At 43.4% G+C, this 18,638-nt stretch overlaps 1 protein-coding gene across 4 annotated transcripts in view; it reads left to right on the top strand.

The window, feature by feature from the left end:
• Window positions 1-18,638, top strand: part of MED23 (mediator complex subunit 23) — a 583,151-nt gene that overhangs the window by 294,890 nt on the left and 269,623 nt on the right. For all 4 annotated transcript variants that reach the window (XM_086927430.1, XM_086927429.1, XM_086927428.1 and 1 more), the window contains one exon: window positions 10,163-10,337. In XM_086927430.1, coding sequence (XP_086783556.1) covers window positions 10,163-10,337 — 175 coding nt within the window. The remainder of the gene's footprint in view (window positions 1-10,162; window positions 10,338-18,638) is intronic.

The following is an 18,638-nucleotide window of genomic DNA, read 5'->3' as shown; positions in this document are numbered from 1 at the left end:
AACCCTAGGATTGAGAAGAAGTATAAAACGGCGCCTACTGATCCTACTAACATCAAAGGACAGTTGCCTTTGGACTCTCTTGTTGTTTCAAATGCCCGGAAGAGGGCTAATTCTCAGACAACGGGTGATGCTCCTCCCCCAGACAAAGAATATAAGGTGTTTGAGGCATCAGGGAAAAGGGTGGCAGCCCAAGCGGCCAATATCTGGCGCATTTCCAATACACATGCGCTTCTAGCGAGGTATGACAGGGCACACTATGACACACTGGAGACCCTGTTGCAGCACCTGCCAGACGAATACAAGGAGGCAGCTGAGATGCTTATTCAAGAGGGGAAGCTAATATCCAATGCTTCAATTAAATGTGCACTAGACGCGGCTGACACCGCAGCCAGGGCTGTCAACACTAGTGTCATGTTGAGACGACATGCCTGGCTCAGAATCTCGGGGTTTAAACCAGAGATACAGACCACCAGTAAATCCAGATCATCTGTTTGGCCCAGAGGTGGACACCACCTTGGAAAAGATTAAGAAGGACACTGAAACTGCTAAGTCCATGGGGGCCTTACAGTCCCAGCAATTCAGGGGTGGGTCTTTTCATCGCTCAAGCACTAGAGGCGTTTCCAGAGGCCAGCTCTCCCAAACCACGCAGTACTACAAAGGCAACACGCAGCCCACATACACCAAACAAAGTTGAGGTGGATATCGTGGTAACAGCGCCAAGGGTAGGGGTTGTGGAAACAACAACGCCAGATCCTCTGCCACCAACAAACAGGGACGCCTCGTCACTGCCCCCGACCACGCAACACCGGTCGGGGGGAGACTTCAGCAGTTCCTGCCGGTCTGGAAAACCATCACCACAGACAGGTGGGTCTCACAGCTCATACAGTACGGTTATTGTCTGGAGTTAACATCCACTCCACCCAACTTGCCCCTAAGACACCGTCCTATGTCCAACGAGCACTTGCACTTATTGAAGCAGGAGGTCATCGTCATGCTGCAAAAAGGGGCAATCGAGCTCGTGCCTGTGCAAGAAAGAGGCACAGGAGTTTACTCACTGTACTTCTTGATACCAAAGAAGGACGGGTCCATCAGACCCATACTGGACCTCAGACCCCTCAATCAGTACATTATATCGGAACACTTTCATATGTTGACCCTGCAGCAAGTACTCCCGTTGCTCAGTCAAGGGGATTTCCTCGCAACTTTAGACCTAAAGGATGCGTATTTTCACATTCCGCTGCACCCGTCACACAGAAAATACCTCCGGTTCACCATCCAAAACCAACATTACCAGTTCAAGGTTTTGCCTTTCGGAGTCACCACAGCACCCAGGGTGTTTACAAAGTGCCTGGCGACAGTGGCAGCGCACCTGAGGAGACAAAACATTCACGTCTACCCTTATCTGGATGACTGGCTCATCCAGGCAAATTCAGCCCAGCAGTGTGCCGCCCTCATGTCCCACACCATTCACCTTCTTCACGATCTGGGATTCTCACTGAATTACCCAAAGTCCCACCTGCAACCCGCCCACATACGCCGCCAGGTTTCCACATCCACAGTCGCAAGGCAATGCGATATGGATGAACTGGTCAGGCAAATTTGCGTACGCTATTCCCCCACCACCTCTAATACCGCTGGTGGCACGCAAGCTCAAGCAGCACTCGATGACTCTCATCCTGGTTGCTCTAACGTGAGCTCGCCAACCATGGTACACCACCTTTCTGGAACTGTCCGTGGTACCGCATCAAAGGCTACGCCTCACACCCAGGCTTTTGACGCAGAGCCATGGCGACATTCAGCATCCAGATCTGCCACAGCTCAACCTGGCGATCTGGCTCCTGAAATCCTAGAATTTGGCTACCTCAACTTGCTGCCAGAATGTATGAATATCATCAAGGAGGCAAGACGGCCCACAACCAGAGCATGCTATGCGGCTAAATGGAAAAGGTTTGTCATATACTGTACCAACAATGACATTAACCCACTGGATGCATCTATTCAAAACATTATCTGTTATTTGTTGCATTTATACAGATGTAATCTAGCGTACAGTTCCATTCGTATACATTTATCCGCCATAGCAGCCTATCTTCAGAACAGACAGCACCTCTCATTATTCAGAGTGCCTGCCATTAAAGCTTTTCTGGAAGGACTTAAAAGGGTGATCCCTCCCAGACACCCACCGTCACCAGTCTGGAACCTGAATGTGGTCCTCACCAGATTGATGGGACCACCTTTTCAACCTCTACACTCTTGTGAGATTCAATTTCTGACCTGGAAAGTTGCTTTCCTAGTAGCCATTACCTCACTGAGAAGAGTTAGTGAACTCCAGGCACTAACCATTCAAGAGCCATTCATACAGGTCCACGCAAATAGGGTTGTATTACCCACCAACCCTACATTTATGCCTAAGGTGATTTCGCAGTTCCACATGAACCAGACCATAGAACTGCCGGTTTTCTTTCCTAATCCAGAAAATGTCGCAGAGAGATCCCTACACACGTTAGACGTCAAAAGGGCTCTAATGTACTATATAGACAGAACAAAGGATTTCAGAAAAACAAAACAGCTTTTTGTTGCCTTTTCTCCACAACACAAAGGCAACCCCATTTCCAAAGCAGGGATAGCCCGGTGGATCGTTAAGTGTATACAGATTTGCTATGCTAAGGCTAAACGCACACTAACCATTCCACCACGAGCACACTCCACATGTAAGTTAGGAGCGTCCATGGCTTTCCTTGGGAATATTCCTTTAGAAGAGATATGTAAGGCAGCCACTTGGTCCACCACACATACATTTACGAAACACTACTGTGTAGATGTGCATTCTAAACAGCAGGCAGCTGTAGGACAGGCTGTTCTCAAAACTCTTTTTCACACTGCTGCAGCTGGCACGGGCAGCCGCCGCTAACAGGAGGGACTGCTATGTAATCTATGCACAGATATGAATTCAGCAGCCCACATGCCTCGAACCGAATATGCTACTTACCAGTATGCATCTGTTCTTGGCATGTAGGGCTGCTGACATTCATATCGCCCACCCTCCTCCCCGGCGCCTGTAGCATTCAGAATTACTATGTAGCATGGACATCACTCACTGTATTACACTCCATCTCTGCCACAATGGCGAAAAACAATCTGAGGATGCCCATGCGTACTGTAGTCCAGGGGAGGAGCCACCTATCTCGTGATACTTCTAAGAATCTTCCAGGACAACATTGTGCAAACATCCGGACCCAACACTAGGCGGCGATCTATGCACAGATATGAATGTCAGCAACCCTACATGCCAAGAACAGATGCATACTGGTAAGTAGCATATTCGATTGACGACGTTCTAATGATCTGGAAAGGGGATGAAGAGGACCTGGAAAACTTTGAGAGTTGGATCAACCAACTTAACCCTCATCTACATTTTACAATGAATAAAGACAGAGAAACAGTACCATTTTTAGACATCAATATCATCTCCAGTAACGGCACCATGAGTAGCTCCCGGTACACAAAACCAACTGATAAGAACAGTCTACTGAGATTTGATAGTGCACATCCACGCACCCTCAGGGAGAACCTACCAGTAGGACAGTTCCTACGAATCAGAAGGAACCGCTCCAACATTCAGCACTACAAAAAAGAAGCAAAAATCCTTACTCAGAAACTTCAAGAGAAAAAATACCCAGCGAGAATTTTAAACAACGCCAAGAAAAGAGCATGAACACTCCCAGGGACTCGCTTCTAGAAACCCATGAATGACCTGAATCGCAACAGTTGATCTGCGTCACCACTTTTCACTCATCATCTAACGAAGTGAAAAAAATTATAAACAAGAAATGGGGGATACTGACTTCTAATCAATTAACCTTTGAAAAAGCCATGTTCTCCTTCAAAAAAAACTGGAGTCTGAGAGACTCTCTGGTACATACCAACAGTTTTCAGCCCAGAACTAATATCCAACCTACCCTTTGGAATGCACAACCAGTGACAGGACATTCCCCATGTGGGATGTGCATAGTATGCGAGTTTACTGAACATACAAAGCATCTCGATCTAGGATTAACCACCCCATGGGAACAGAGATCGCATACAAATTGTAACACGGAGGGGGTGATTTATCTCATCAGATGCCCGTGCAACCTACTATACGTAGGGATGACCTCACGAAAAGTAAAAACCCGCATCTGTGAGCATCTGATCTTATCAAGTAAAAACCACCATCAGAAGAGCTACCACAGCGACCAGGCTGACAGCCCACTATGTCGAAAAACATCACAAGGACACTGATATCAGATGGACTGTAATTGAAAAAGTGAAAGTAACGACCAACTTACAGAAAACACTATTGGAGAAGGAACAACGATGGGTTTACCGTTTAAAGACTCATGAAGTAGGATTAAATGACTCGATTCCTTGGGGCCAGATAAAAAGATGATCATATCACATTAGTGATACAATACAATCTGCATGGAATTCCTAGCCATCACCATGATCACTTTTTTTGATGATGACCCATGACATCACATGGCCACTGTCATTATCAACCCCTACTCTCTTGTTCAAATCTTGTTTTAAAAAAATAGAGATCAGGTACATTTAACTGCAAATTAAGTACCGCCCCTGACGAGCAATTGTTACCGTCAACATCACCTTCACCCAGAGACTCGATCGTTTATATTTGTGTTGGACGAGTGCATTTTTCAAACTCTCCCTCGCTTTCAATTGTAAATTATTTTACATGAGATTAGCAATCCGTTTCTGTCAGTACATTTATGCATTAAGTTATGTGGCTCTTCAACAATGTAATTGAGGAACTACTCGTCCCATGAACCTTCACTCTCCAGGACCGGAAACTCAGGGTCAACGATCATTCATCCGCCGACCACATCCGGATCACGCATTCTGGCAGTGTCTCTCCCGGAAGTGAATACACCTAGCAAATGGAACTTTTAAGTCCGATCTCCCGGTCATTCTTTTCTCGCAAAGCCGGGGACCGGGATATTGCTAGATGCAGCAGACGGGTGAAACCTCTAACTGAGTAAGTCATCGCAACAAACCTTTATTTCTCTCCCCCCGACATGAGCAAGGTCAGCCGGCTGCCTACACTTTCCCTGGCATTCCTGCTCTTTTGACGGATCTCCGTCGTAGTAATCTGGGTATACGATTATCAGGAGTCATACCTCTATAAACCACATATTCCTTGTAAATGTCAAACTCTTAGGACCACACCATTCATCCCGGTCCGTTGAGACGCACGAAGCCCCCAAAGTTTGGGTAAGTGCGAACAATAACGCTAAAGCACTCATGGCATGCCTACACGTATGTATTGTTGACAGCACGGTTAATACTCTCACGTGCATGTGGTATGTATGTATGAGAACCCTGGTGAAAGTATAGCATTACCTATACGCTGATTAAAAGAAATGTGCCTTTTTTGCAATTGAGGCTGTGATCACTGGTTTTTATTCACGGTTTATTCACAAATCTCTATCTGATAGATACGATGTTACAATAGAACACAGAATATAAATCAATGAAAACATTGTTTTATTTGGAGCCTGTCACAATCACGTATGAATGACTTGCACTGAGTGGGGTCAAGCACTCCACTTTCCTGGTATGCACACAGAATGTAGCATGCTCATACATGGGTTACGCACCTATTCACTATCACCATGTGGATACATAATTTGTTCCTTTGTGTATTTTTTGCCCTACAGATGGAGCCTGGCAATATCAAGACATTTTAACACTCACGAAGAGAAGCTACTCATCCCTCTTAACACGAATAGGATAGGGACTTCCATCCTATAATTTCCCACACATAAAGGGGGATTTTTTCAACTGCCCTGAAGAAAGTCCTGGACCTTTACGCCCCCCGTGGACTGAAACATGTCGACACTAGGGTCTTAGGACCATTAAAATCCCGAAAAGACCCCTTTTATCTATTTTTAACAACCGGATCTGACCCAAGAATAAAGGGAAACCAGGGGTCAGCTCCAGGTATTTTATCTTTTAAGTCCCCCGCCCTTCATCTATCTAAAGAGCTACCCAACACTGTGGTTGAGCCCACCTCGACTTTTAGTGGCCGTGGTGACCCGATGATGAAGCATGACACCACTAGGGTGTGTGAGGGTAACTAATAAGAACTAGTTATTTCCCCCCTTAACAAACACGGTCATAACTAGTATGATCCTCATACCCTAGGTAGGAAAGTGCGTAATCCATACCACTACAGACATCTTTTACTTTAGAATACACACTATTTGGCAACACGCTATATCATAGTGTGATTGGAGTATCTTTTGTGTAAATATGTTTCTAGGGAGGACATACTCCGGTTTTCTTCCTATCTGAACCCCCCGATCCCTGGCAAACGCCCCAGGAGGTTTTTTGTGATAATGATTACAGACAAGTTAGACTATGCAAATTGGGCACAAGCCAATGAAACGTACCCCATTATAAGGGTCAGAGTACACACAAAAGTTGTTGCTAGAAAGTTTTACCCTATTTTGTTTGACCCATAGCCTAACAATCAAGTCAAGTAACACAAGTTCATGGTAATCAACCCTCCTAAACAATTCAGGGGAACACTATGATTGAGTAAACCAAGTCTTAAAAGAGTCACTGAGTTTGGCTACCTAAGGTTACGACTGTCCAGCTGAAACTCATAGTTTTACCAAATTTAGAAAAGTGTGGTACTACTAAAACATAGGGCAGCTGCTATCAGCAGATTTGCTAACATAACATTTTGCCCTGTTACCACAGCTCTAGAAATCTGAGGACCCAAGCGGTTGCTGGTGCCGTTTATGGTTGAGAATTGTACGGAAATAGTACTGCTTACTTTATGGAGGAGGCTGAAACTGTTTTTAAAGAGCTATTGTAAAACTACCAAAAAGCACCTCAATATGGGCCATAAGATTGGCCATTGACATGAAACCTGTAGAGGGTATAATTAAGCTAAATACCAATCCTCTACTGTTTTTTTATTTGGTCAGTGGAGGTGTCGGATCCCTACAGGCTATGTCTCAGATATTTCATCATTCCCTGGTGCATGCAGATTAATTTGTGTAAGTTAAAACAGGGCATCTTTGACCAAGTTGGGTCTGAGCGATTTGTGCTCCAACAAAGGAGCCATTACTACCACGTCCCGCAAGTCTGTCAGGAACTGCTTTTGGGATTAGGAGTGGGGAAAACTTCAGCAATCCACAAGTTTGAGAACCGTGACAGCCAGATTGTGAAAAGTAAAACCTGGCCCTAGATTTGAAGCATTCTTGGACTGTGTAAACCCTCCATTTACTCAATCATTATATATCAAGTTCAGACTAGGGACATTGCCCTTAGAATACTTACTAGTAGCTGGAGGGCTTTTTGTCTAAATCCACTGTACCTTGCTGCTGATGAAATGGAGGGACACATCCTATTTTTGTGCATGTCATATGAAAAACAGAGAGCTTAAAAGATTGTTTCTCTCTGTAGGCACATAGGGGTTTGACAATATAGGGTAGCCCTGAGAGTTTGTAAATACAATACTGGGGCCCACGTAGTATTCTCAAATCAAAATACCTCGAGTCAATTTGGCATAGGAGAAATGGGTTAATTGGCCATAGATTTAAGTAAACTGTGGGCTAGTAAATGTATCTTTTGCAATAAGTCTCTTGTGTAACTTTCCGGCATTTGTAATTTTGTCTGAACTGTGCTAACACACTTTTGTCTGTTTAGAATTATTATTAAGACTTCTCATGTAGTGTGACTATCTTACATTTTTATTCGATCTCTTTTTATTCCATTGAAAGACTTATCAACTGTGTATAACTGATTTTTATAAGATGTTATTTATCTATCTTGCATGTGTTTGTCAATGCATTTTATCCAAAATGACAAACTTTGATTCATTGAGTAATATTTTAATACAAAAACGACAATTGATGGACAGAATGCAGAACAATGTCAAACATTCACCGCAGTACAGAGATCTGGGCCTAAGTCCATCGTTTTTTTGCTCACCATGCCATTCCAGTTTGAACCCAGCCATATGCAAATCAATCTTGACCCTGTGCCCAATGGGAACACTCCAGCCCGAACTGCCAGGCCAGGTCTTTCCTGGACTTGAAACAAGCATCCTAAGACAGGTTTCGGGGTTTCACCCCTCATCAGCCAGGATTGCTTGACTCCAATGGCATGGAGAGCACAGGACCCACGTCTGGGGATACCCGTCCCACTCAGGGTGACCAATGCAAAAACAACAATTGATGGACTGAATGCAGAATAATGTCATACATTCACCCCAATACAGTGATCTGTGCCTAAATCCATATTTTTTTGCTCGCCATTCCAGTTCGAACCCAGCCATATGCAAATCAGTCTTGACCCTGTGCCCAATGGGAACACTCCAGCCCGAACTGCCAGGCCAGGTCCTCCCTGGACTGGGAACAAGCATACTAGGACCGGTTTCGGGAATTCACCCCTCATCAACCAGGATAGCTTGGCTCCAGGGGCATGGAGAGCACGGGACCCCCGTCTGGGTAGTTCGGGCCAGACTGTTCCTATAAGGAACAGGGTCAAGACTGATTTGCATATGGCCAGATCCAAACTTAGGTAGTGTGGTCAGCAAAAAAGTGCTGAATTAAACCCAGATCCTTGTGACTGGGGGGTGAGTGTTTGAATTGTTCGGCATTCCATCCATCAATTGTTTCTTTTTAATATTTAATAAACATTCATGACCGACGACTTTGTGGCTGGTTAGTGATTAACATTTCACTGTTCCATTTTTTGTGATTGGTTGTTTGACAGTAATTGATCTGAGATTCATCTCTCTCTATAATGCTCTATTACTTTATTGCACATCTGCCCAGCTTTGGTTTCCTGTATGAATTATATATGTCATGCCTGTCTGTGGTTGATGTATTTTAGAACTGACGCTAATTTTTATTTTGCGTAATTAAACTTTCAGCTTGCTTTGTGATGGGCTACTCCCTGATGGGCTACTCCACTTTATGTGGAAACTTCCATGTTGGCATTTAAGCTGGTAAAAGGCAATTTACCCAGTTTGTTGAGCATTAGTAGGGAACAAGTTGCAGGTGTTCATAGTAAAAAAAACATTGACAGTTTTCCATAACTGATCCTTCATTTTCCTAACAATCCATCTAAAGTCCTGAGAATGTCTTCATCTATCAAAAGATCATCTAAGAGTTTTTATCCCTAGAATCTTTCTGCTCTTCTGATGGCACTTTGACACCCGCAGTGGTCCTAAAGTATTGAACTTTCAAGACTTCTATATCCAGCCACGTAGTGGTGGGCATCACTAAACTTTACTCCATGTTCTGGCTTCATCTCCAGCTGTGGATTACTCCTTATGCAGCTGTGTGACAAGGGCAGCATTCATGTGTTTACAGAGGCAAATCGTGCTAGAAGTGCACCACCTGGAGTAATCCCCATTCCTTCAGTTGCTAGATATTTTGAGTTGCTACTCACTTCTGTCAAGCAAATCTTAATAGTACTGTTAGATTAATCCATTCTAATCTTGTCATCCCGCATGTACAAATTCACTTGTGGCTGAGGCTGTAATATTCAGTTTTGAGGTACTGGCCTCCCTACTATAATCTTGTTTTCAGTGTCTCTCTCTTCAGTTTTTGTAGATGCCTATGTGTCGTTCCTTAACACGATGGACATCCCCTTTCACAGCACATGGATGGGGACTAAATATTTGAAATATTGCACAGAGCATATATTCTTCTGCTTTGCTTTGGATGGTCTAGCCCCACATGTTTGAGGTTTTGCAGGTACCTCAACAGTATGGGCATTGTCTTGAATTTACATGTGCTGTCAGTTACATTTCTGTTTTATGGGAGGTGTCGGGTACAGGAGCTGTGGCACATTAAATGTTGCGTATCTTTAAAAAAAAATGTTGGTTAGCCTAAGTTAAATTTCCCCTTTACAGTCTTGAACTGTGTGATACCCCACCTCATTGTCAACGTAAGTAGTATTTGTCTGTGAATGTTCCCTGCTGTGTTGTAGAGGATTATCTTTATGCTGTCAATGGGAACAGAAATCCCATTGCATTGTTTGTAAGCATACATAGAATACATTATCATTCTAGATATGCACACAGTCTTAGCCAAGAATAGTATGCATGCAGAACTTTAACTTTATGGTTATTTTCTTTCAGGTCAGCTTTTGCCCACGGTATTCAAGTCCCATGCTTGGGGGATCCTTCACACTCTACTAGAGATGTTTAGTTACCGTATGCACCACATTCAGCCTCATTACAGGGTCCAGCTGCTGAGTCACCTACATTCTCTTGCTGCTTTTCCACAAACAAATCAAAACCAGCTCCACTTGTGGTGAGTAGAAAAGGAAAATAATTCCGACATGAATTAATAGCATTTATATAAGCAACTGAGAGCAAATAAAGGTATTCTGCGCTAATCTGATTGCTGTGTTTAAATCTAAATATTGCTTATTTTGTATCCTTGAAGGCTAGTGTACATATTGTTGTAAATTGGGGGGTTTCACTCCTTTGTTCTGGGCCCATATCAATACAGAGCCCACAGTTCCTTTCCCCTACCTTTGCATTGCTAAATTCCATTATAATTGGGTACCTTTGTTCCGCAGACATTGTTCTAACATCTGCAGTGTTGTGAGTGGTCCGCAGTCTCTTGTGACATACACTGGGTTAGATGTTGAAGGCTGAATTTTACTATGCATGTATTAGTTGACATAATATTGCATTTTTTAGGACAGAGCCTACCAGACAACTGTGCTGTCTGGTTTGCTAAAGACATCTTGGGGAAAATCGGAAAGCTTCCCTGGGAATGCATTTTGCACATCCCTTAGCATTGGCTTTGTGGTTTGTAGCTCACATATGCTTGGTTTATATTTGCTGACTTTATTTGTTTTAGGCTGTCCAGCTTAGGTTTGCCTTTCTCGAGGAGCAGAACCTATTTACTGTATCCTTCCGCCAGTGTTTGATTTCAGTAAACAGGCCTTTAAATCTTGTTCTTAGCTTGTCACATATATGGTCTTTCAAAAACAGAGGTCAAATGTCAGGCTCTGTCTTCCAAGGGAGCTTGGTATTTACCTTTCTTTCTCTGACTTAAAAGTGAGAGGATTTATGTGACAATCATGCTGGCTCCTGAGGATGTGCTGGAGGAAGGCTGTACGATGTTACTATTCTTTAGCACACAACAAAATGTAAATGTCTATAAATGATCTTTGACGATATTTAAGAATATATTGGAATTCGGACACCACAAATGAAGCACTTTCTTGTGAAATTCTGAAGGGTGGTGGGAGCAAATATATTCAAAGCATGTGTTGGCTACAGTTACATGTGCAACTCTGCAAGTTGTTTTTCCTCTGGGAAGTCTCATGATCTCCGTCATGTCGTCTCTCCTCCCCCTCGAGGTATTGCGCATGTTCAGCAGTTCCTTTGTTAGTTCGTTTTTTTTCTGCCATCAGGCTCAGTTGGACATTCAATGCTCATCTGGCCTACGGTACAGGGAAAACATGACCAGAGATCCAGTTAATGACACCAACGGATCCTTGACGCCAGGGACCTACTACCCGGTGATCAACACACATAAGCCCATTGAGAATGCCCATCTCCTGGTGGTGGAGACGAAGAAGGACCTCTTTCGACTGTGACCTCGGTGCTGGGCCAAATACGCACACTCCGACTCTCACACAGGGTGCGATTTGTGCTTATCCCCAAAGCACAAAGAAGAAATGTTTTCACTAATATAATATCGTGGCGCCAGGCCCTTGCTGCTAGTCTTGCTGCGGCTGGCATTGTGGGTTTGCTTGAAATCATTTGTCTCTCCTCTCAAATCGCCTTTGAGGATTTCCGAAGCAGAACTTCAACGGGCCGTTCCCAGATCAGGAAATTGATTTCCACACTCTGTGTCGTCGGAGTGAGATAGACTGTGTCTGGAGTGGACTGGTCTGTGTGAAATGCGTCGGTGAGCTCATGTATACACCAGTCCTGGTATTTTACAAATGGTCGTAGTACTGTAGTGCTGGCACTAGTTTGAGCGCACCGAAATTGCCCCATTGCCAAAAATTTCAGACTGCGCTGCAGGCAGCTAACTAAATAAATGATCTTTAGGCAATGGCATATGCCAAAAAAGTATGTTTAACCTCCGCTGACGCTAAATACTGTTTTTGTCTTTCTAGTCATTAGACAGACAAAAACTGTATTTGGCTCTGGTGGGGGTTAAACATACCTTTTGCACTAATATAAGATTGCGGCGCCCGGAACTTGCTGCTAGTCTTGCTCCACCCGGCGCTTAGGGTTTGCTTGCAATTATTTGTGCTTTGAATATTACCTAAGCAGAACTTGAGCGAGCCTCACCCATTCCAGTTGCACCTCTAATTTTAAATGAAAATGGTGCTCTGCAGGCCCCAGTGTTGTCCGTTTGTAGGTGCAGGTACTTTCTTTCCTTCCTGCACTTTTGTTAGAAAAATACATTGTCTTTAGCCATATCTTCCCACCACCTTCCCATCACTTTAAGCATAAAAGTTCTACCAAATCCCATGTTGCTACCTGTAACACATGGTGTACACACCGTGTGCGGTCATGTGGTTGTTCCTGCAAGCATCAAGATGACTGATATTTTAGGTCAATCCTGCTAGCTACTGACAATGGTGTGGTCCACTGCTATTCACTGGCCCAAGTGCTGGAAGAATGAGGAGCCCAATGCTGGCCAGAATGTTGTTTTCACACTCTGTGCTGGAGATAACAGCATCCATCAGATCTTTGTTATGTAATGTTATGTTACTGCCCATTTGTAAAGCTCACATCCACCAGATGGTCTCTTTGCGCTAGGTAACCAGTCAAGTTCAACCTCCCTTTGTAATAAGCCTGTCTAAAAAGCAGTGTTTTCTTGAGTTTCCTAAATGTAGCAAGGTCCATTGAGGCCCTGAGGTCCAAAGGCAGGCTATTCCATACACAAGGGGATATAACGGCAAACCTACGCCCGCCAATCCTTTGTTTTTACCAGGGCGGAATTGTCAAGAGGTGCAAGTTGCTAGATCTTAAACCTGTGGTTGGGCAGTATTCAATATTGCTAGACTTCACGAAGGCAGGGTAGCTCAGGTACAGGGACTTAAAAACCACGCAACATGCTTTAAGCATTGATCTCTGTACATCTGGCAGCCAGTGAAGGCCCACCATTACCTTGAAGGTTGGCAACGTTTGGGCAGGGTGTAAATCAGCATTGAAGCCTGATTTTGAAAAAGCTGGAGCCTCCACTGAAGGATTTTAGGGAGGTCCAGGTAAATTGTGTTAGCATAGTCTAATCTAGACCTGAATAGAGCTCTGATTACTTGGATCAAAGCCTCCTTAATAAGGATTATTTAAATCTTTTTTTATGCTACGTAGCTGGCAGAAGTCACAGCTCCTACTGTAGAATAAAAAGCCTTTTTAGGGGCTCACTGATGCACCGGTCCTTAAACCAACAATGAAGAGATTGGCACGGAAGCTGTAATAGCAAGAGAATAAATGTATTAACCTCACATGAGGGAGACTGCGTCAATAGGGTACCCTCAGGCCACTGTATGAGGCAGTCCAAGAAGTACAGAAACCAAGAGCCTTTTATTGCCAGTTTATAGCTGAGTTAGCATGGAGACTCAAAAAGAGGAAGTAGAACTATACAAACAAATACATATAAGGATACATAAGAATGGCTTAGTCAACAATGTGGGAGGAGTTACAATATTGCTGGCATTAGTTAAAATAGCCTGACAGTTACTCTAAGAGCAGGTGCATTCTGGCAGCTACAGGCCTTTCTGAGCATGTGTTGTGCTCTGACTCAATGCTGAAGGAGTTAACTGTAACTGATGACTCAAGCACAATACAAGGGCAGGCAGCAGTGAAGAGGAGAAGCACATGGCGAGTACATGGCTAACTAAAATGGCTGCCAAAAACAAAATGACTTCAGCTGATGCTATCAGCGATTTTAGCTGGTTTCCACTACCTGCTGCTTAAAAGAAAGTTCTGCATCTATTATGACACCCAGGCTTTTTACAGCTTTTTCAGGTGAAGCGGGAGAGCCCATCTTGCTAGGCCAGAACGAGGGGCACCAATAGTTCACCTTACTTTTTGCGAGACATATCTCCATTTTATTGGGGTTCAGCTTCAAATGATTGCTGTTCATCCAGTCTCAGATGAACCTTCTAGTATCCTGAAACAAATAGCGAGATGAAGGGCAATCACTAAGCATAAATAATAGTTGCATGTCCTCTGCTAACTTATAGTTTGAGGGCTTTGATTAGGGGACAAATATAAATGTTTAAAAGGTGGGGAGACAGCGAAGAACCTTGAGGAACCCCACAATTCAGTTGGACCTCTGAAGATGAGTAAGGAGGTAGCCTAACTTATTGCGATTTGTCCCTCAAAAAGGAAATAAGCCAGTTCAATGCTGAATCTTGGAAGCCCGCGACCCAGATCTGGTCAACCAAAATACTATGGTCGACCTTATCAAAGGCCGCAGACAAGTCCAATAGCACCAGGACTTGGGCGTTGCCCATATCTACCTCTTTTCGCATGTCATCAACAGACATAATCACAGCTTCTGTAGAGTGTACAGGTTGAAATCCTGCTTGTGCAGGAGCCAAGAAGCCTGACTCTTAAATGAAGAGACCTAGATGACGCGCTATGTGGGCATCGAGTATTTTGGTAAAAAAGGGTAAAAGCGAGATAGGCCTAAAGTTTTTCATATCCGTAGGATAAGGAGCAGCTTTCTTTATAATTGGGGCAATATTCGCTTTATTAAAGGACCAAGGGACCACCCCTATATTGACAGATTGGCTAAGAAATGACTATATACGGTAGGCATCCAAGTACATACTACTTTCAGGACCTTTGGGGGGCAGAGGTCAGTTGAAGAACCGAACTTTACCTTTGTCAATAGGAGTGCTAGGTCCTCTCGCGTTAAGTTGGAGAAGCAGGTAAGAGTTTGACTATTCACCACATGCATGAACAGATTATTAATTGGTGAACAGGGAGGGATGCTGTTCATAATGGCCTCAATCTTATTTACAAAGAAGACATTCAGAGAGTCACACAGATCTTGAGTGGATAGAATCAGCCAAGTAACTCAGTCAGGGTTCGAGAGATCAGAGACAATCCTGAAGATCTCTTTAGATTGATTAGTGGCATTCATGGTTATGCTTTAAGTAGGCCAGTGAGTACATACAGCACTGGAAGAAAGTAATACCCATTTAGAAGAAAGATGACAAATGTGATCCAGTGTGAATTAGCAGCTGTTCATGAACACAGAGTGTGACTTCTGAGTCAGTAACATCTGATTCACTTGGAGTACACCAAAGTACTCTAAATCCAAATCCTGTTGGTCTATGTAACTTGTGGGATAGCCCAGTAATTCAATGCTTGAGTTACTTCTGCCATTTACAGTGATGAATAAACCAGCTGCCCACAGGCTGATAAAGTTATTGTCAATGATTAAAACATATTTGAATAGAACAAAGAACCAAACTAAATGTGTTCCTTCTTACCTTAATTTCATCATTTCATCCAGGTAAAATCTGGATCTCCATCCAATCTCATTCCTTGTAAGGTTATTCCATCTCTGACCAAACAGCTCGTTCCGGAGGGACAATCTCTTATTAATCTCTCTATTACAGAGGGTAAAGTCCCACAGGAGTGGAAAATCGCTCAGGTCAGACCTATCCACAAGAATGTTAAAACACCATGGACAGATCTTTCTAACCTTCGACCCATTTCGCTTCTTCCGTTTCTGAGCAAACATATGGAGAAACATGTTAACAACCATCTTTCCAACTTCATCGAACTGACCGGGTGTTTAGATCATTCCCAGTCTGGTTTTAGGCCCAGATACAGCACCAAATCTGCTTTACTGACTGTGACAGACAGTATTAGAATGTCCCTGGATAAGGGCCACTCTATGATTCTGGTGCTGTTGGACCTATCTGCAGCGTTCGACACACTATCCCATAGTATCTTGCTCAGAAAAATGGAAGAGGCGGGGTTAAGAAATTTGGCTGTGGCTTGGATGAGGAGCTTTTTGTCGGATCGGTGTCAGAGCGTTAACCTGGGTGCGTTTCGTTCGGCCCCTCTGGAATTGACCAACTGTTTGAGCCCTACCTTGTTTAACATCTATGTTGCTCTATTGGCCAACCTCCTGAGGAAATGTGGGTTTATCCCCGTATCATATGCAGACACGCAGCTTCTCTTCCCATTTGACAAACTCACAGCTGCAGTTCAGTCTGCCTTCTCAAATGGGACGAGAGCTATATCCCATTGGATGGTAGATAATTTTCTGCAGTGTAATGTGGAGAAGACTGAGGTAATGCTCTTTGGAGAAGCCCCCCTGTTTTGGTTGGAGTTGGGTCTCCATCCTGTTCCCATCTGTACCGGTCGCCTAACCTAAAAGAACATGTTACCCAGCCAATCGGCTCATGTTTCCATGTGATAAGTTTACTGCATCAAGCCTTTCCTCTGCTTCCTGAATCTACCCGCAGAACCCTGGTCCAAGCATTAGTACTAAGTCGCCTGGACTATTGTAATGGCCTGTTGATATTGGCCAATGAAAGCTCATTAAACAGACTGCAGGTAGTTCAAAATCAGCAGCACGGATGGTCCTGTATGCTCCTCCGAGGACCTCTTCCCATCCCCTTCTTGTGAAGCTCCATTTGCTTCCGATTTGCCAGCGAATCAAGTTTAAAACCTGTTGTACTATTCATAAAGCACTACACAATGTAATCCCTTTATACCTTGCAGAGAAATTTGTACCTTATGTTCCGCCTAGATCTCTCCGCTCTAGCAGTAAACACTTTCTGGAAGTACCCTCTGTAAAAAAAAAAAAAAGGTAGGCTAGGAGTGAAAGCCTTTTCCCATCTGGCCCCTTGCCTATGGAATGACCTTCCTCTTTCCCTCAGACAGTGTCCTGTACATCTTACATTCATTTTTTTTTCAAATGTTCTTGTTCTGTGATGTCTAATTTTGCTAAAGAACCACTGCCTTCTTCTTAAGTCCATGTAAGCGCAGAGATACCCCTTTGGGGGTCGATTCTAGCGCTATATAAACAGATAAATAAATTGTAGGGCAGGATTCAAATAAAATTATTCACAGGTTACTGGCGTCTTGGTACTATTTCTATCTTTATAACTGCTCAGAGAGATTAGCTGCACTTAGCAGCTCTGTGCGGTCTTTATGGCCTGACAAATGGCTTTCATGCAGCCTACAAAAAACTGGTTTGCTGAAAGCAAACACTTTCAAATGCAAGCCGTACAATTCAAGCCATTTGTCAGGACATAACTAAAAACACAGGACCCTGGTCACAGATTTAATGGGGTGGCACTGACGTGTCGCCTTGGACTGTTCTCTGTTCTAGAGTAATGTAATCTAGCTTTGAGAAAGGAAATCCCAGGAGACCCCACTCTGCCATTGATGTGTTCTTGTTGAACAGGCCACTGCATGGAGTTGGCAGGTATGACAAGATCAGGCCAGAAGTGGATAATTACTGGGAAGCAAATATGGAACATCTACAGCACATTATTTTTTATAGCGCAGGAATTAACAGGTTTCTCAATTTTTCTTGGAAAAAGTTCAATGAAAACGAGTGTAATCTTTCAAAAAATCCAATATTTAGTCATGTATTTCTTTATTTTTCCATATTCCTCCATATGGGAGTTGTGAAACATCATAGTTCAATCATGTTAATTCAGTCCAATAGAATATGACCCTGATGCATTTCAAGCAATAGCTCTTCTTCAGGGGAAAATATCTCAGTGATTTTAACCCACGTCTCCGAAAGTGCCGGAGTTTGGTGAACGCCGCCGAACGAAAATGTTTTCCTTTCGATAGCGTTCACCAAACTCCGGCTCGAAATGCATCAGGGTCATATTCTCAATGTGTTGACCTGCTAAACAGCTGTAACGCATGTTAAGATTAGTTGATCCATTCTATTGGACTGAATTAACATGGATTAAACTATGATGTTTCACAACCCCCATATGAAGTAATATGGAAAAAGAAATACATGAATAAATATTGGATTTTTAAAAAAAGATTACACTAGTTTTCATTGAACTTAGTGAAAAAGAGAATTGCATTTCTGCAGGAGTGCTTCAGATTTCAACCTTTCCCGGGGAAGGCTTTCCTGTTGACGTATTCCCTTGCACCTCCACGAACAGGAGTGAGCATCTGAAGCACCCTAACCATCTGTAAATTTGGAAGAAGCTCGAATCGATTAGTTACCCATGAGTGCGACTGTTTCCTTGCTCATTGTGATTATTCCGATGACATTTAAAAAAAATATATATCCTTAAGAGTAAAGTTATGACTTTTAGGACGAGAGGGTGTAGAGTTAGGAAGGGTTTGCATTGGCCCCTGGGGATAGGCAACTTGGAAGTGATGAAACTGCACCCATACCTAGCCAGAATGTTTTCTAATAGTTGCCTAAATAAGGATCACATTACTCCGTGTAGAAGCAAGGCAAAATCTCAAGCTTCTGCCATTAGTAGACTATATAAGTGTTGTGGACAAAGGCTTTTTGACGATTATACCATTAAGATTCCGCCTGCATTGAGCTTTACCTGTGAGGTAATGGAAGAGTATCATTAGTCTTTTTTTTTTCTAGAAAGTTGAAGGGGGAACTTGG

The sequence above is a fragment of the Lissotriton vulgaris genome, chromosome 6 (genome assembly GCF_964263255.1).
Source record: "Lissotriton vulgaris chromosome 6, aLisVul1.2, whole genome shotgun sequence".
Lineage (NCBI taxonomy): Eukaryota > Metazoa > Chordata > Amphibia > Caudata > Salamandridae > Lissotriton > Lissotriton vulgaris.
The sequence above is the reverse complement of the archived record's forward strand: the minus strand, read 5'-3'. Positions and strand labels throughout refer to the sequence as shown.